General features: G+C 42.6%; 1 protein-coding gene across 2 annotated transcripts in view; it reads right to left on the bottom strand.

Annotated features, from left to right (window-relative positions):
• Window positions 1-646: 646 nt before the first annotated feature.
• The window catches only part of SHLD1 (shieldin complex subunit 1), an 87,936-nt gene continuing 70,730 nt past the window's right edge, over window positions 647-17,852 (bottom strand). For both annotated transcript variants that reach the window (XM_047068264.1, XM_047068265.1), the window contains exon 4: window positions 647-3,295. In XM_047068264.1, coding sequence (XP_046924220.1) covers window positions 2,853-3,295 — 443 coding nt within the window. In that variant the 3' untranslated portion in view covers window positions 647-2,852. The remainder of the gene's footprint in view (window positions 3,296-17,852) is intronic.

Raw genomic sequence — 17,852 nt, 5'->3', positions numbered from 1 at the left:
TTTCAGTCATTTCCTGGTATACCACCTTTATAATTTTTGACATATCTGTATATTGTCGACAGCATTAACTTTTTCACTAATTCGCTTTAAAATTTTAAATATATTAGGCTTGTCCTACATGCTGTCTGTAAAAGCACAGATTCAACGTGGTAGTTATATATTTTTCTAACACATTAAACAAAATAGATAACCATGAAGATAAACATTGTTCGTCCATGTGGCACCTACAGTTATTTTGTATACTACCAGCAGCTCTGGAAACGAGTAGTTTGAGCAAACCATCCCCATCTGTTCTCCAGATGAAAATTCTCTCTCAGCAAGGAGCCACCTGGGCTGGCTGGTGATCTCCATATTGTCTTGTGCTAATTGCTGGTAATAAGATCTACGGCACGTGTTCTCACGTAGGTCACGTAAAGAAATGACTAGTGAAGTGAGTAACAGTCATACACATGCAAGACACTGGCAGCAGGTTCTCTTCTTTGGAGTTCTGATGTTCCTGCGAGCAAATCCTCCCTCGCAGAGACCTCTGAAAAGGGCCACAGATGATATCATAGGCCAGTGAGAATGTTCACGGGATGATAAGACGGTGAAGTGATCAGGAGGGCAGAGACAGACAATAATGCCAAAGGCCAGAGCCTTAACACCCTTATCTCTTAGTCTTTATTAAAGGTAAACAGGGATAAATGGAAAATGCCATCCCAACGTTGTGAAGATCAAATTAGAGAGCGAGACTGCAGGGAATCAAATATCTTGTACTGACCTGTCACAAGCACTTACTCAGATACAAGCAAACACACACCACACTCTTTTCTTCCTCTTTTTTTTTTTTTCCTTCACCCTAAGGTGATTCTGGCTTCCAGGTTTCTAAATGCTCTGGTTTCAGGATCTACCTCTTTTTACTGAGCACCCTCAGCACTGATAATAATAAAGGTTACAAAATTACCAATACTAAAATCTCGGTGCCAAACAGAAGCGGCTGCTTCCGGCATGGAGATTGGAATAGCTTCCATCTTCTGTGTTATAAAAACAGTATAAAATAATCCAGTTTCCTTCTGTCGGTGGCCATGGAAACTAATCTCCAATATTCCTTTCAGTGAATGAATAATTCTGAAATCTACAGCATTCTTCAGCTGCGTCTATTAATTTGCTCCACCTTAAAAAACAATAAAACTACAGACCTTAAAATTCAACCTGCACATTTTCAATTGTAAGGCCCACTGGTTTACGAGTAATTTGGGGGTGTTGCATAGGAGAAGCTCCTGGGGAGAGACTCACATGATTGCTTGTCAGAGGAAAACGCGGAGTCTTGTTTCCTTCAGTATCTCTCAGAGACCTCCCCATTTCCTAGTTCCTATCATTTAGGTCTCTTCCAAGGGGCTTCTGCACTGCAGTGTGAAACACTGTTTCTTACCTCTGCTCTTCCCGGCACTGGAAGCCTTGGTATGTAACCCCTGACCTTTCAAGCAAAATCCCCACTCTTGCTCGGAGAGTCCCCAAGAGACCTGCCTGAGAGGGCTCACTCACTCTTCATGCGCGCCTCGAGGCCGATCCGTTTGCAAACTCCGCTTTCTGGCAAGCTTATGGAGCCTTAGGCCAATGAAATTTCACCTCGAGTTTCTCAAAATCTAACTGCACTGTGTTGCCAGCCTCATCTTGTTGTTCCCCCAAACGATAGCCCTCTTTCTGCCAACGTAATTTATTTGAAGGGCTGTCGAGGCAGGGATTAGCACGAGGCCTCCAGTTACAGCTTCCAAGAGCTCGGTGCCAGGTGACATCATTCTACCCCCCGAGTCTCAAAGGGGGGTTTCAGGACACGGCCATGGAGCAGGGCCTCTGCCGGCGCAAGGCGGCGCCGGCTATTTAAAGCCACTCCCTGGCGGAGCAAGGACGGGACAGGGGTGAGGGGCCAACTGTTCAGAGGGTGACAGAGGGTACAGGCAGAAAGCAAAAATGACAGGGAGGAGTCCACTTGGGCAAAGGATTCCTTACTCTCTTCCACCACAACTGCCAAGGCCGCGTCCCGTCAGCCTCGCGGCGCGTCCTTCGGTAGGTGGCGCACATTTGTTTTCTTCACACCTTCCACACTGGCAATCTGGTGGAGACCGAGAGCCCCGCCCCCCCTTCTTTGAATTTGCAAATCTTAGCTCTTATTTTAGATGATCCAAATGTTCCTTCCACACCCTGTTAGAATGACAAAACAGGGAATTCTGGCTTTGGAGAGGCAAGGGTATGAGGAAGATGTGATGCACTTTTGGGAACCATATTTAAATCTTTATGTTATTTTGGGAAATACATGCGCAGTCACATGGTCTCAGTTCTACAACTTGGTATAATTCTTATACTTGCTTTGGCGCAGAGCTTTAAATCCTTTAAAAAACTCATGTAACAAAGAAAGCCTGTTCCCTTAGGTTGGGTTCTCCCAGAAGTAGACTCTGAGTCAAGGATCCAGGTACAAGAGATATATTAAGGAAAGGCCCCTGGGAGACACCAGTAGATGAATGGCAGGACAGGGAAACGGCAGGTGCTGAGCGAGGGAGTGATTTCGTGTGAAGTCCCAGTCTTGGCCTGATCCAGAGGGGAGCTCTGGAGAGTAATTTATGCCTCGGAGCATGTCCTTCCTTCCTTGGGGCAAGGAAGATGTGCTTCTGGACTCCACAATCAGTCAGTCACTGGCCTTAAGTCAAAGGGAGTGGTAGGGTGGGGTGGGAGGTGGTGTGGACACAGGGGCCAGACACACAAGGGGCTGGACACACAGAGCCGGCAAGAGGGGCTGGAGGGGAAGTGGGTGTGCACTAACAGCGTTGGCCACCGGACCACCCTCCACACTGCCTGCTCTTACCACCAGGCACTACTTAGAGGTCTTTCATCACATTCTGCTGCAAGAGGAAATGCATGATATCTTTTGAAAGTCCCGGGGTTGGCTTTTCATCATCCAGAGACACACTTCCTTCTCCCGATGGGTAGAAGTGGACATCCCTGGAATGCCTCTGTAAGACCGAGCAGCCATCCCGGTTGAAGATGACCCGGGCCATCTGGAAACTGCGGAGGGCATACTTTCGGCTCTCCTGGCCCTTCAGTTCGTTGATTTTCTGAGACAGGCACTGGCAGACTGCTGCGGAGAGTGCATTTCCAGAGGCCAGCTGTGGACAGCCAAACACTTCATAGAATCTATCCAGGGATTTCCGAAGCCCATCATCCTCTGCCTTGGTCTTCACCTGGCCCTTCACAGAAGGGTCCAGCCAGAAGTTCTCAGAGGTCCAGGAATCATTTTGTTCAGAATTTAGGTTACTGGTATCTGCAAGACAAAACACATTCCAGTACTTGAACACACATTCAAAAAGGCCAGAAGCAGATGATGTCTCTTCAAGTCACCTGCTGCTCCTGGGTGACTGGTACTGGGCAGGACTGGCCGATTTTGGAATTGATCCCCACCATCCTGGGGGTTATGCCACTTGTTTGCTCCAAACAAGAACATCTTATGTGCATGTTTCAGGAGTTCTTATCTATGGTCTTTGTACAGAAGTTCAGGGTAGTTGTGAATTTGGGTAGGGAGAAAACTTGTATCTTTATTTTCACTACCCTCGATCAAAAATTAAGCATTCCCTTCCATAATAAATGTAAGCAACAAACCTACTAGCAGCAGTACGTATGACTTTGTTGCCAATAGCTCACAGCTATTTTCATACCACATTACAGTCTGCAGAAGATGTTTCAAAATATCATTTATGCCATCACTATGCTCTGGACTGAAGTGTGGCCTCCAAAATTCACAGTTGAAGCCCTAGTCCCTAACGTGACTGGATCTGGAGATGGGGCATTTAGGAGGTTACTAAGGTTAAATGAGGTCATAAGGGGTGGGTGCCTAATCTGATAGGAGTAGTGGCCTTATAAAAAGAGGGAGAGATCTCTCTCGCTTTTTCTCTCTCTCTTGTCTGTCCAGGTGCAAGACTGGGGAAAGGCAATGAGAGGACACAATGAGAAGGTGGCCTTCTCTAAGCCAGGAAGCCCTTCCCAGACCTCAACCATGCTGGCACCATGATCTCAGACTTCCAGTCTCTGGAACTCTGAGAAAATAAATTTCTGTTGTTTAGGCCACCCGGTCTATGGTATTTTGTTATGGTGGCCCAAACACTAAGACACAGTTATTGGTCCTGATACTAGAACTTATTATTTAAACATTAATTAAAAAATATTCATTATAATATTGTAAATTTGTTCTTTAACTAACTTAACTACATTTCAATATTTTTCCCTTGATCATCCCATACATTTCAATTTTTTCACTTAAAACATTATTTAAGAAAGAGTGGGAAGGCTTCACCAGATGCCAAAAGGATCCATGGCACAGATACAGTGCCTAATACAGGCACAGATACAGACCCCTAACGTAGACAGTGCTGGGCATTTACACAGTTCAGACATTTTCTTTTTCTACTCCTTACAGTAATCCTATGGACTCTTTATCTCTCAATTAAAATCACCACCTTTCTGTTTTTTAAAGGAGTAACAAATAAACTAAGTGATTTAATAATAGACAATAAGGGGCGCCTGGGTGGCGCAGTCGGTTAAGCGTCCGACTTCAGCCAGGTCACGATCTCGCGGTCCGTGAGTTCGAGCCCCGCGTCGGGCTCTGGGCTGATGGCTCAGAGCCTGGAGCCTGTTTCCGATTCTGTGTCTCCCTCTCTCTCTGCCCCTCCCCCGTTCATGCTCTGTCTCTCTCTGTCCCAAAAATAAATAAACGTTGAAAAAAAAATTAAAAAAAAAAATAGACAATAAGAAGCCAGAACTGGAGCCAAATCCTAGTCCTTGATCTAACTTTCTGTACCTCTTTGGGAACCTTAATTCTTTTTTTTTTTTAATGTTTATTTATTTTTGAGAGAGAGAGAGAGAGTGTACATGCACATGTGTGCAAGCATGAGCGGGGGAGGAGCAGAGAGAGAGGGAGACAGAGAATCCCAAGCTGACAATGTGTTCTAGAAAAGATTCCCCACAAATAATTTACAGAATTCCTTATACACCAACCAGTTTTAATTTTTAAAATTGTATACATTAAATCAAAATATATTTTCCTTTTTTGCTCTGATATAAGCTTTAATAAATTACTAGCTTTAATTCCACACATACACCCCTCACCCCATTAACTCAACTAGTAGCTATGATAAAAATATTTGCACTCACTAACGATTAAAAAAGTTGTGTGGTGCAGTGGATGGTTATAGAAAAAGAGAAGAGATTTACGGTTTTGACTCCAGTTTTGCTACCAGCTAGACACCATACCACCTTGCTGAGCTTTGGAGTTCTCATCTACAAGAGTTTTAGTAAATGATCTCTCTTCTAAAACTTCTATGGTAAGACAAGGAACAGAGGAGTAGTTAATCCAAAGCACCCAAGAAGGATGTGGACACATGGTGTGAGACACACGCAGCCCACACATGGACGAGCATTCACTGGTCCACCACACAAGTAGCCCAAAAACAAAGCGCTCAGCCACCTTGAAGAATGGCGATTCCAGGCTGATTAAGGACAGTACAAGATGGGCCTGGTGCATCTTACTATCTAGAATGCTCAAATATTGATGGAGGCTTGTCAAGGGGGAGCAGAGGCCAGCTCCAAAGGGATCACCTGGCCACATCTGGAACTACTTAAGCATCAAAATAAATTATGAGAGTACCTGTAACTGATGGTAGCCCATTTATTAAAATAGAAAACCATAAATCCATAAAATAATTGCAAGTTTGCTGAGGAACAGTCTCAGAGCACTTCCCCATAAAATACTTACTAGTTACAAATGGGAAAAAAATAACTTCAGAGTGGAGAATCATGGCACATATCACCTTAATCAAGTGACCTAAGTGAGTATCACCAGTAATGGGACAAATCGAAACCCTGTTGCCACCTGACCAGATGCAGGAGGAAGACCCAACACCACTTCTCTGATAGTCCTGCCGAAGGTGCAGCCCCTGAACCCAATTATGAGGGAGCGACAGATAAAACCAAATGGACAGATGTTCTACAAACTGACTGGCCTGTACTCTTCAGAAGTGCCATGGTCATGAAAACCCAGAAAAGACGGAGCAAAAGATGGTACACTGAAGAGTACCAAAGAGTCATGACAACTAAAAGCAACACATGATTTTCAACTAGATCTTTTTGCTATAAAGAACGTTACTGGGATCGCCTGAGTGGGGCCTGAGGATTAGATGGTAGTAATGTACCCTGTGAACTTCCTCATTTTGATAGTTTCATTCGGTTATGTAGAATGTCCTTGTTTACTGGAAAATCAGGGGTGGTGGGCATCGGGCTGGCAACTTACTCTCAAATAATTCCAGAAAATAAAAAATTCTTTGTATTATACTTGCACATTTTCTATGAGTTTGAGATTCTTTCAAGAAAAATAATTAAATAATTACAGAATTATTTAATTAAGTCATTAAATTCCTCCTCTGGAAGAATAACTGTTAAAATTTCCTTTGGTGGCCTACTTTAATACTAACACAAACAAACAAAAGCCTTAGCCCAGGGCTTGGTGAACAGTACTTGCCTAATAAACGGTACTATTGGAGAGCCAAGGGGAGAAGGGGGTGGGCAAGGGGTCCCACAATGGCTAGATGAGGTGTCCCTTCCCACTTGCTTCCACAAAGATGATCTGGTCCTGGGGAAGTAAGGCAGGAAGACAGGGGCTGAGAAAGGTCAATGGTAAGAGTGAAAGAGAGAGGGAAGCTCCTCAGCAGTAACACTGAAAAGGCTGGAGAGTTCCTGAAACTGCCCACCGAGGTAGCCATTTATACAGAACCCTCCAAGTAGCATAGCATGTACTTATTAAGGAACTGGTCAATAACTTTGATTTGAGCCTAAAGAGCCTAAAAAACTAGTGTGGCTCCTCTGTTTTTCATGTAAATATCAAGCAGATTGCAACTCATCTTAAAGAAACCCTCCTTCCCTTTTCCAGAAAAGTAATGACAACATGGGTTGAGTTATTTACCATATCAGTTCTTTTGAACACTGTCTCCAGCTCATTTCAGTCTTTGATTTTCTTTTAAAATCTGCTTTACCAACAACAACAAAGCCATCTCTCTAATCATGTGGCTGTTGTGGCCTTTCTGATACCTGGGATTTCTTTTCCAGCAAATAGAGCTAATTGCTTTTCTTTTCCTCATGAACCTACATGTGTACAGAATGATGCTCTTTGATAACTCAGTTCCTGCTCAGTGGTGCATCCTCACAGTTATGTTCAAACTTCAATCTTACATTAATAGTTCAAACTTACATTAAAGTTCAAACTTTAATCTTACATTAATATAGGCCAGACTTGTAAGGCTCTCAACTTGGGATGGTAATATCTACTCTAGGGACAGTCTGGGGATGTTTTTGTGTTAGCGATTGGAAAATGGTTGTACTTAATGAGTGGGATCAAGGATGGAAACATCCTGTAATGCACAGAACAATCCCATACAACAAAGAGTCATCCTCCCCAAAATCACAATTATGCCTCCTATCCCTTGAGAGGAACAGTGGCTCAAAGGATGGATTCTGGAAAGAGTGGGAAGTGAATGGTGAATCCCACTGCATTGTAATATATTGAATTGCGTTGGGCTTCCCAAGGCACCTTTGCTATTGATCCCTGCACAATCAATGCCTTTCTTGCTGGCATCCATTTGTACCATGCATTCCTCCCTTCTCAGACCTCGAGATGGCATTTTATTTTTCTCAGCAAGGGCCCCAGTCCCAATCATTTTGGCATTGTCTAAATTGAGTGGAATTTCCCTTTTTGTTCCAATTTCTTTAGGAATTGACAAGAAGAAAGGGAGGAAGGTGGCACTTGGTATGGCCATACTTTTGCATGCATTTTCAAGGTCACCTATCTACCAGAGCATCCATTTGTTAAATTCTCTTTTGATGAGAGAGAAAACAGATAACATAGCTGTTTAAGATTCTTACAAATCTAAAGCGATTTTTATATGTTTAGGAGTCATAGATGGCAATTCTAGGCAATCAATTTGCATGTGGATTTGAGATGAATGGTTGCATTCTGTGAGATGCCATCAGCTTTTAGAAACCCAGATGTTTAATGGGGGTTTCTTCCAGAGAATCTTCCGTGACTACTTCTGTGGTTGATAAATGCGCAGCAGGATTTTATCTCTGTGAAACATTTAGCTTTCAACTTTAACAAGTTTTTTCCTAAATGGATTTGATATTTTGAATTCTGTCTCCCTCATGCATCAGCCTCAATAGCCGCCCACTCTGCCTTATTTGTTCAGACTCTCTTTTACTAGTGACTACTAATTGGGAGGATCTGTGGTTTCAAGGCTGCACAGAGCCAAAAGAAATGGAAGACTTTATATTTAAAAAAAAGAGAGAATTATCAGGATTTAAGGAAAGAAGGAACATGTGGCTCATATGGTCTCCTTTCATGTTGCTCAAAGGGAAAGCAGCCCTTTTTCAGGGCAGTGCACAGTCTGCTAAGAGTGGTCCTTCTGCCTTGGTTTGTCTGTTGGAGGTTCCTTGGAGTCTGTGTGGCTCTAAGAAAGTCAGGGGTGTAAGAACAAGGTGAGTGGGGAAGGGGCGTGTCGTGGTCATTAGTGGTCACTGATTAGCACACTTTGGATTCACAGACTCATCTCCTTTATGATGGCAGTAAGACTTCAGAGGCCTCACAGGCTCTCTATGTGGGTGACACTATGATCTATAATATATGAGTGGCTAGTGCCCATGATCTGGAGCCCTGCTCTGCTAGGTTGCATCTCTCTGCCCAGATCTTTCTTTTCCTTCTTACCCTCGTCTGTCCCTATCACTCCTGCCACTCCACTCCATGCCCTGCAGAGATAAAAAGGAGTGGCAGCATCACCGGCTGAACAAGACTAAGTCCTGTCTCCAGCCCCACAAGCTGCATGAAAATCTGACTGGTGCAATACCTCTGCATCATTGCCTTGAGAAGTCTGGCTTCGTTTCTGATCCTTGCAAGCTCCCTCTTCAGAAGTTTTGCACTTGCTGTTCCTCTGTGTGGAACATGCTTTCTCTACACATCTGTATGATTGGTTCCCTCACCTCCTCAGGTTTCTGTTCACATGTTATCTTTTCAGTGAGGGCTTCTGTATCAGTCAGGTTATGCTACATAACAAGCGAGTGCCAAATCTCAGGGGTATAAAAGAACAAAGGATTATTTCTCACTACTTACAGCTCTGTGTCATACAAGCAGGTCTGTATCATCCTTGCCTTTATGCCAGACCCTAGGCCAATGGAGCAGCCACTATCTCAACATTACTTAGTGACTGCGGCAGAGGGAAAAGACCATGACAGAGCAGGCAGTGATTGGGAGGGCTTTGTCACTTCTGTTCACATATCATTGGCCAATGCTAACTAATTTCAAGAGAATGAGGATGCAAAATTCTCCCGTAGGAGGCAGAGAGTATTGGTGAACAATAATTCAGTCTACCAAACCATCCCTGAGCATACAACTAAAAATTGCATTTCCCTACAAATCAAAACCACAATGAGATACAACCTCACACCTGTCAGAATGGCTAACATGAACAACTCAGGCAATAACAGATGTTGGAGAGGATGCGGAGAAAGAGGATCTCTTTTGCACTGCTGGTGGGAATGCAAACTGGCGCGGCCACTCTGGAAAACAGTATGGAGGTTCCTTCCTCAAAAAATTAAAAATAGAACTACCCTACGACCCAGCAATTGCACTACTAGGTATCCAAGGGATACAGGTGTGCTGTTTCAAAGGGGCACAAGCACCCCAATGTTTACAGCAGCACTATCAACAATAGCCAAAGTATGGAAAGAGCCCAAATGTCCATTGACGGATGAATGGATATATATACACAATGGAGTATTACTCAGCAATCAAAAAGAATGAAATCTTGCCATTTGCAACTACGTGGATGGAACTAGAGGGTATTATGCTAAGTGAAATTAGTCAGAGAAAGACAAATATCATATGACTTTACTCATATGAGGAATTTAAGATACAAAACAGATGAACAGAAGGGAAGGGAAGCAAAAATAATATAAAAACAGGGAAGGGGACAAAACATAAAAGACTTAAATTTAGAGAACAAACAGAGGGTTGTGGAGGGGTTGTGGGGGGGGGGATGGGCTAAATGGGTAAGGGGCATTAAGGAATCTACTCCTGAAATCATTGTTGCACTATATGCTAATTTGGATGTAAATTAAAAAGTAAATTATTGATAAAAAAAGAAAAGAAAAGAAAGAAAATTCTATTTCCCTTACTCCCCTAGGCCCTGGCTGTCCCTGTCTCCCTTATCTGCCTTATATTTCCATATAAACATACTAACATCTAATAACATATGATTTGTTTATTGTCTAGCTTCTGCTCATGGATTTTTGTTTCTCTTGATACCTGTTGTACCCTCAGGGCCTAAAACAGTGCTAGCACATGGTAGATGCATTTAAAATTTTTTGATGTTTTATTTATTTAATGAATTTTCTTTTAAAAATTTTATTTTATTATTATTTTTAAATGTTTATTCATATTTGAGAGATAGAGACAGAGTGCAAGCAGGAGAGGGGCAGAGACAGAAACAGAATCTGAAGCAGGCTCCAGGCTCTGAGCTGTCAGCACAGAGCCCAATGTGAAGCTTGAACCCACAAACCCTGAGATCATGAGCTGAACCGAAGTTGGACACTTAACCAGTAGAGCCATCCAGGTGCCCCTAAAGATTTTATTTTTAAGTAATCTCTACACCCAACATGGGGCTCGAATTCACAACCCCGAGATCAAGAGTCACATGCTGCACTGACCAAACCAGACCAGCACCCCTGATGAGTTTCATTTACAAAGATGTAAATGTACATGATTACTGGGTGACCAGTACTCACTAGGGTGACTAGGAGGTTTGCCCAGGATGACCCCAGTTTATGCCTGTTGCCCCAACTAATTATTAATAGCACCTTCTTTCACTCTCAAAAGGGCCCTGATCACATAATTCATTACATGTATACGTGTATCATGATACATCACATATAAGTTCCTGTCATACATCCCTATGTCACAGGAGGGCTGAGTTTTGATGCCAGAAATAATCTGGTCTGTGGGTTAATAATAAGATGCCTACACACTTTTGGTTTTCTCCTATTCTTTTTTTTTTTTAATTTTATTTATCTATTTTGAGACAGAGAGTGAGTACAAGCAGGAAAGGGGCAGAGAGAGAGGGAGAGACAATCCCAAGCAGGCTCCATGCTGTCAGTGCAGAGCCCAATGTGGGGCTTGATCTCAGGAACCAAGAGATGATGACCTGAGCCGAAATCAAGGGCGGGCTGGTTAACCAACTGGGCCACCCAGGTACCCCCTAAACTTTCTATTCTCCTGTCCTCCGAGACAGTCCTCCTTTCCTTTCCCTCTGCTTCCACAGCAATCATTTTTCACCTACCCCCTGGCTGGGCAAGGACCTTTTGGTTTCGGCCCTGCAAGTAATACGGGCCTCAATTTACTTCATCCCATCAGTAATTCACTTTGATTCCTTTCTCTGGTTTCATCTGGCTTTCCACCACTGTACAGTAACAGCAGCCCTGGAGTTCTAAGGTACCTTACTCTCTGTCTTATTAATAACATAAAATTAATGACAAAAAAAAATCAGTAAGCTTACGCCTCCTTTTGCCAGATAGCAGCCTGCCATCTGCGGTTTGTGCATTTTAGAATCTGCAACTGTTCCTTTAAAGGACAAAAGCCACAGACTCACAAAGGGGTGTGGGTGGGGTGTGGATATCAAGATATTTAACCCAAATGAACACTTCAAAAGATGGATGATACTGTCAGGTGTTTCCGAAACCTCAGCCTAAGTCTGTACTTGTTTATATCTGAAAGCTAATCCTGATGAATCACCCCGAGAGGAGGTGGCCTATGCTGTCACCCTAATGACGAACAGATGCAATGGGCAAAAGCTAGGGTCCTCTAAAAGGCAACTGCTGAGAAAGAAAATAATGCTGGGGGAAAAAACCCAAAAATTTGTGTGATCGGCGAAAAGCCCTAAAATTAAGTGCTCAGGGCAATTAAGAAGGCTCATCTTTGCTGTCTGATCTGTCAGCTGCCTTACTTTTACCTTGGCATTTTATATTTGTCTTAAGAAATGAAAATGTTCTGAAAAATACACAGGAACTGGAATATCCAAATTCAGGCCTTTAACATATCGTCATATTTGCTTCAAGCCTCTTTTCTTATTAAAGAAGGAAACATTTTAGGGATGGGGTTTAAGGAGTGCATTTGTGATGAGCACTGGGTGACATAAGGAGTAGCTGAATCACTATATTGCACACCTGAAATGAATATAGTACTGTATGTGAACCATACTGGAATTACTGTTTTTAACATAATTTATTGTCAAGTTGGTTTCCATACAATACCCAGTACTCATCCCAAGTGCCCTCCTCAATGCCCATCACCCATTTTCCCCTCTCCCCTACCCCCCATCAACCCTCAGTTTGTTCTCTGTATTTAAGAGTCTCTTATGGTTTGCCTCCCTTCCTCTTTGTAACTTTTTCCCCCCTTCCATTCCCCCATGGTTCTGTTAAGTTTCTCAGGATCCACATATGAGTGAAAACATATGATATCTGTCTTTCTCTGACTGACCTATTTCACTTAGCACAATACCCTCCAGTTCCATCCACGTTGCTGCAAATGGCCAGATTTCATTCTTTCTCATTGCTAAGTATGTGTATATAAACCACATCTTCTTATCCATTCATCAGTTGATGGACATTTAGGCTTTTTCCATAACTGGGCTATTGTTGAAAGCACTACTGTAAACATTGGGGTACATGTGCCCCTATGCATCAGCACTCCTGTATCCCGTGGGTAAACTGCTAGCAGTGCTATTGCTGGGTCGTAGGGTAGTTCATTTTTAATTTTTTGAGGAATCTCCACACTGTTCCAGAGCGGCTGCACCAGTTTGCATTCCCACCAACAGTGCAAAAGGGTTCCCGTTTCTCCACATCCTTGCCAGCATCTATAGTCTCCTGACTTGTTCACGCCACTCTGACCAGCATGAGGTGGTATCTCAGTGTGGCTTTGATTGTATTTCCCTGATGATGAGTGACATTGAGTATCTTTTCATGTGTCTGTTGGCCATCTGGATGTCTTCTTTGAAAAAGTGTCTATTCATGTCTTCTGCCTATTTCTTCACTGGATTGTTTTTCAGATGTGGAGTTTGGTGAGTTCTTTATAGATTGAACCATACTGGAATTAAAATAAAAACAAACAACAAAAAAAGAAGTAAATCTTTTAAAATTGACCATTTCTATATAGAAATTTATTCCTTCAGCCCATGTTTAAAATGTTTTAATAATTTTTTAAAGACTTTATTTTATTTTTTAAAGTGTTTTTTAATGTTTATTTATTTATTTATTTTGAGAGAGAGACAGAAAGCATGCACAGGGGAGGGGCAGAGAGAGAGGAAGAGAGAATCCCAAGCAGGCTCTGCATTATCAGTACAGAGCCTGGCATGGGGCTCCATCCCACAAACTGCAAGATCACGACCTGAGCCAAAATCAAGACTTCGATGCTCAACCGACTGAGCTACCCTGGTGCCCCTTAAGATTTTATTTATTTATTTTTTTTAATTTTTTTTTCAACGTTTTTATTTTTTTTATTTTTGGGACAGAGAGAGACAGAGCATGAACGGGGGAGGGGCAGAGAGAGAGGGAGACACAGAATCGGAAACAGGCTCCAGGCTCTGAGCCATCAGCCCAGAGCCTGACGTGGGGCTCGAACTCACGGACCGCGAGATCGTGACCTGGCTGAAGTCGGACGCTTAACCGACTGCGCCACCCAGGCGCCCCTTAAGATTTTATTTTTAAGTAATTTCTACACCCAACGTGGGGCTTGAACTCATGACCCCAAGATCAAGAATCGCATGCTCCACCAACTGAGCCAGCCAGGCACCCCTTCTGGCACATTTTTATACCTTATACCAATGTTCCCATAATACATGTGTGAGTATCATCTTAATTTTACTTTCCATATACAAAGTTTTGCATTTTTTCACTTAACTTTGACTTTTTACTTCAGCCATTGTTGATATTATGTATGAATCTGCTTTACAGTATTCTAATATAAGAACATACTGCATTGGGGCATCTGGGTGGCTCAGTGGGTTAAGCATCTGACTCTTGATTTGGGCTCAGGTCATGATCTCGCGGTTTGTGAGATTGAGCCCCACCCTGGGCTCTGCGCTGACAGCACACAGCTTGCTTGGAATTCTCTCTCACTCTCTCTCTGCCCTTCCTCATCTCTGTCTCTCTCAAAATAAATAAATAAACTTAAAAAAAAAAAAGAACATACTGCATTATTTTTCGTCTATTGCATTCTCTTGCTGGTAGACATGTAGATTGTGTCTGATTTTTTCCCCATCACAAACAAGGCCTCAGTGAACCCCCAGTGCCTGCCTCCTGGTGTACTTGCAGAGACACTCTCTGGAATTACATCCAGTAGCGGAACTGCTTAGTCCAAGGGAACGTGGGTGTTCAATTTCACCAGAACCTGCCAAATCGCTCTCCAACTGGCTGTGGCAATCCCCCCAGCAGTATCTGTTATATTTTCCTGTTTCTCCACAGCCTTGCCAAACTCTGAAACTGTCAGGCATTTTAAATGGTATCTCCTTACTCGGATTCACATTTCCCTTAACACTCAATGTGGCTAAGCTGCTTTTCATACGCTTCATGCCCACTTCTTTACCATTCATATTTATATTCTTTACCATTTTTCTACTGGGCTTTGTCCCTTTTCTATCTTCTATTTTATTTAAAAAAATTTTTTAATGCTTATTTATTTTAACAGAGAGAGACAGAACACCAGTGGGGGAGAGGCAGAGAGAGAGGGAGACACAGCATCTGAAGCAGGCTCCAGGCTCCGAGCTGTCAGCACAGAGACCAATGTGGGGCTCGAACCCAGGAACCGTGAGATCACGACCTGAGCCAGTCGGACGCTTAACTGACTGAGCCACCCAGGCGCCCCTCTACCTTCTTTTTAATGGCACACAAAATAAATTACAGAGAAAACAATATCTTTGTTTGACTTTTCTCCACTTGATCTCATGACTAGATTATCCCTGTCTGAGGCTGGACAAAAGATCTTGAGGTTTGCTTTTGTTTTAATGGCAAATCTCAAGTAAAACAACTTTCACAGTGTCAGTTTATCACTTCCAAAAATAATACTGTGTCTCTACTCCATTTAGTAAAAAAAAAAGTCACGCACCAAGCTGGATCCAGGGGCAGGGAAAACATCTGGCTTCCGGAGTCTCATTTGCCAGGCAAGAAAATTGAGACAAAGACCAAGTCTCCAGAATCACTTCATGAAGGGCCTGGAAAATAGACCACGGAAAAGGCTAATCTGCTTATTAATTTTCTTAATTAAAATGCTCTTCATGTGGCTAACATTTGCCATAATTAGGAACAATGATAGCTTTACATGTTGGCCGTGAGGAGCCAGTCAGGGGAGTTCGAGGGCCTCCCTAGATGATTCAGGTAATACAAATTTAGGAATCACAGGCCTGGATCTTAAAAATGCTTAACAATTCTCTTCTTTCCTAGAAGATTAAGGCTTAGCCCGAGGCTTGATTTAAAACAGCTTGGTTTTGCATTTTGTTAAGTAATAACCAAATTAAAGGATCAGAACCTGAGCCCCCCTTTACAGTAGAAAAGCCATGGGGAATTATCTGGTTCAGCGGTCTCACTTTGAGGACCACAGTCTGATAGCTAGAACTGGAACAAGAACAGCGATCCCCCGACCCGGTCCAGGTTCTGGGGTACTTCACCACCCAGAACCCCAAGAGGGGACTGAGTGGTGAGGCTGTCAGACAAGGGAACCTGAAAGAGAATCTCCTTCAGGAGCCACTGGGAATTAGGAGCTTCCTGTAACACTTAAAGCAATCATTTAAAAATGTTTTCCCCCCTAAATGTTTTTTTTGAAATCTCATTTTACACGGGATGTTTCTGCAGATTTGTCTCACATCATGGCCTAGATAGTAAGGTACAATCGTGAGCAGAAAAGAAAATCAAACGATTCTGATCTAGGTTGCTATGGTAACATTGCTATTTTGAATACGACTGTTTACTTTGGCAGAGTTAAGTTAAATGTGAGCAGCTAATTAAGATGAGGCTTGAAACTTTAACCCTAACCTTCACTGTAAGAAAAAAAAAAAAGCACTTTAAAAATGATGCTTGAAGTGTTGCTGGAGACATTTTTAGAAGCGGGATCATCTCCCTTTGCTGTGGAAGCAGCAAACTGATTTTTTTCCTGAAGAAGAATGGGGGCCTACTCACAATCTGTCCAAATCCACAAGTTAGTATTTGCTACTTTGAAGATACAAAGAGGAACAGAATCCTATCAAAACAGAGCCAGTTCCAGTGTTGACATCAGCAGAGTTTCTGAGACTGTGATAGACAAGGAAAGTCTGATGTCTTTCTAAACACAGTAGTATTTTCCTTAAATGCATATTTGTATAAACAGACTTCACATCAAATCAATTTAAGTATATCTATGAAGTAACAGATTGAACTGTAAACAAATACAGCAGAATGTGAATATATAGCTGAGTGCTCTCCCCTTCAAAGTAATCATCCTGGGAGGCCAAGCTCTCATTTTCAAAATGCTGACATCACTGAGAACATGCTGGAGCCTCCTAGGAAGTGTCTCCACTCCCCCTGAAAGCTTCTTCTGAATGTCCTCATTGGTGGCAAATCTCCATCCTCAGAGGACAGAATTACCTTTTTGGAAATTGTCAAAAGGCATTAGGAGTAAAATCTGATAAATAATGTAGGTGATCAAGTAGGGTAACATGGAATGGAATAAAAAGCAAAGTTCATCTCCAAAAAGAAATCGCTTGGGGCGCCTGGGTGGCTCAGTCGGTTGGGCATCCAACTTTGGCTCACGTCATAATCTTGGGGTCTGTAAGTTCGAGCCCTGCGTCGGGCTGTGTGCTGACAGCTCGGAGCCTGGAGCCTGCTTTGGATTCTGTGTCTCCCTCTCTCTCTGCCCCTCCCCTGCTCATGCACTGTCTCTGTCTCTCTCTCTCAAAAATAAATAAAATATTTAAAAAATTGTTTTTCTTATGTTTCACACACTGGCTCTGAAAGCAGTTCTTACAAAGGACTCCAAAACCAATTGTGCATAATGGCAGGCAGCATGGTGTTATACACTTTCAAATTTGTTGCTTTAAAGGACATAACTGGTTGCAACAGCCCCTCCTCTGCTGTCCTGCCTGCTGCTCCCTGGAGGTATATTCAATGAATTTCTATCTTTTTTATAAATAAATATATAAGTAAGTAAGTAAGTAAGTAAGTAAAGGACAGAACTAACGTGAATTTAAGTTCTGGCTTCTGTAAAACAGCTCATAGTCATAGATCAGAAATCTGACTGTTTCTGTCCTGATAGATGAAATGCTTACGAGCATGGGCTGGGTTTGGAAGGCTTGCGTTTGAGTCCCAGCATGGCCACTTACTGGCTGTGTGACCTTGGGCAAGTCACTTAACATCTCTGAATCATCATGTCCTCATCTGTAAAATGAGGATGATAATGGTCATGCCTTGCAGGACAGTTGTAAGAATTAATGATTTATTAGCATAAATCCTAGCACACGGTTCACACTCAGTAAATAAAAGCTACTTGGTAATTATTATCATAGTAACAAGAGCAGCACCAGCAGCAGTGATGTTACATGTAAATATTTAAGAAATTTGTCATTTAACATCCAAGGTTTTAAGAAGTGAATTGTAAATGCTCTTGTATGTCTCCATGCAGTGACAGATACATATCACAAGGAAAGTCCAGATAAACAAGCGTTCATTCCTGACTGGAAGGAACATCACCTTTATCAACAGCCTGTGCCTCA

The sequence above is a fragment of the Lynx rufus genome, unplaced genomic scaffold (assembly GCF_022079265.1).
Source record: "Lynx rufus isolate CCGP_SWC_20201006 ecotype Redwood Valley unplaced genomic scaffold, mLynRuf1.p SCAF_8, whole genome shotgun sequence".
Lineage (NCBI taxonomy): Eukaryota > Metazoa > Chordata > Mammalia > Carnivora > Felidae > Lynx > Lynx rufus.
Note: the sequence above shows the minus strand (reverse complement) of the source record. Positions and strands in the feature narration are given on the sequence as shown.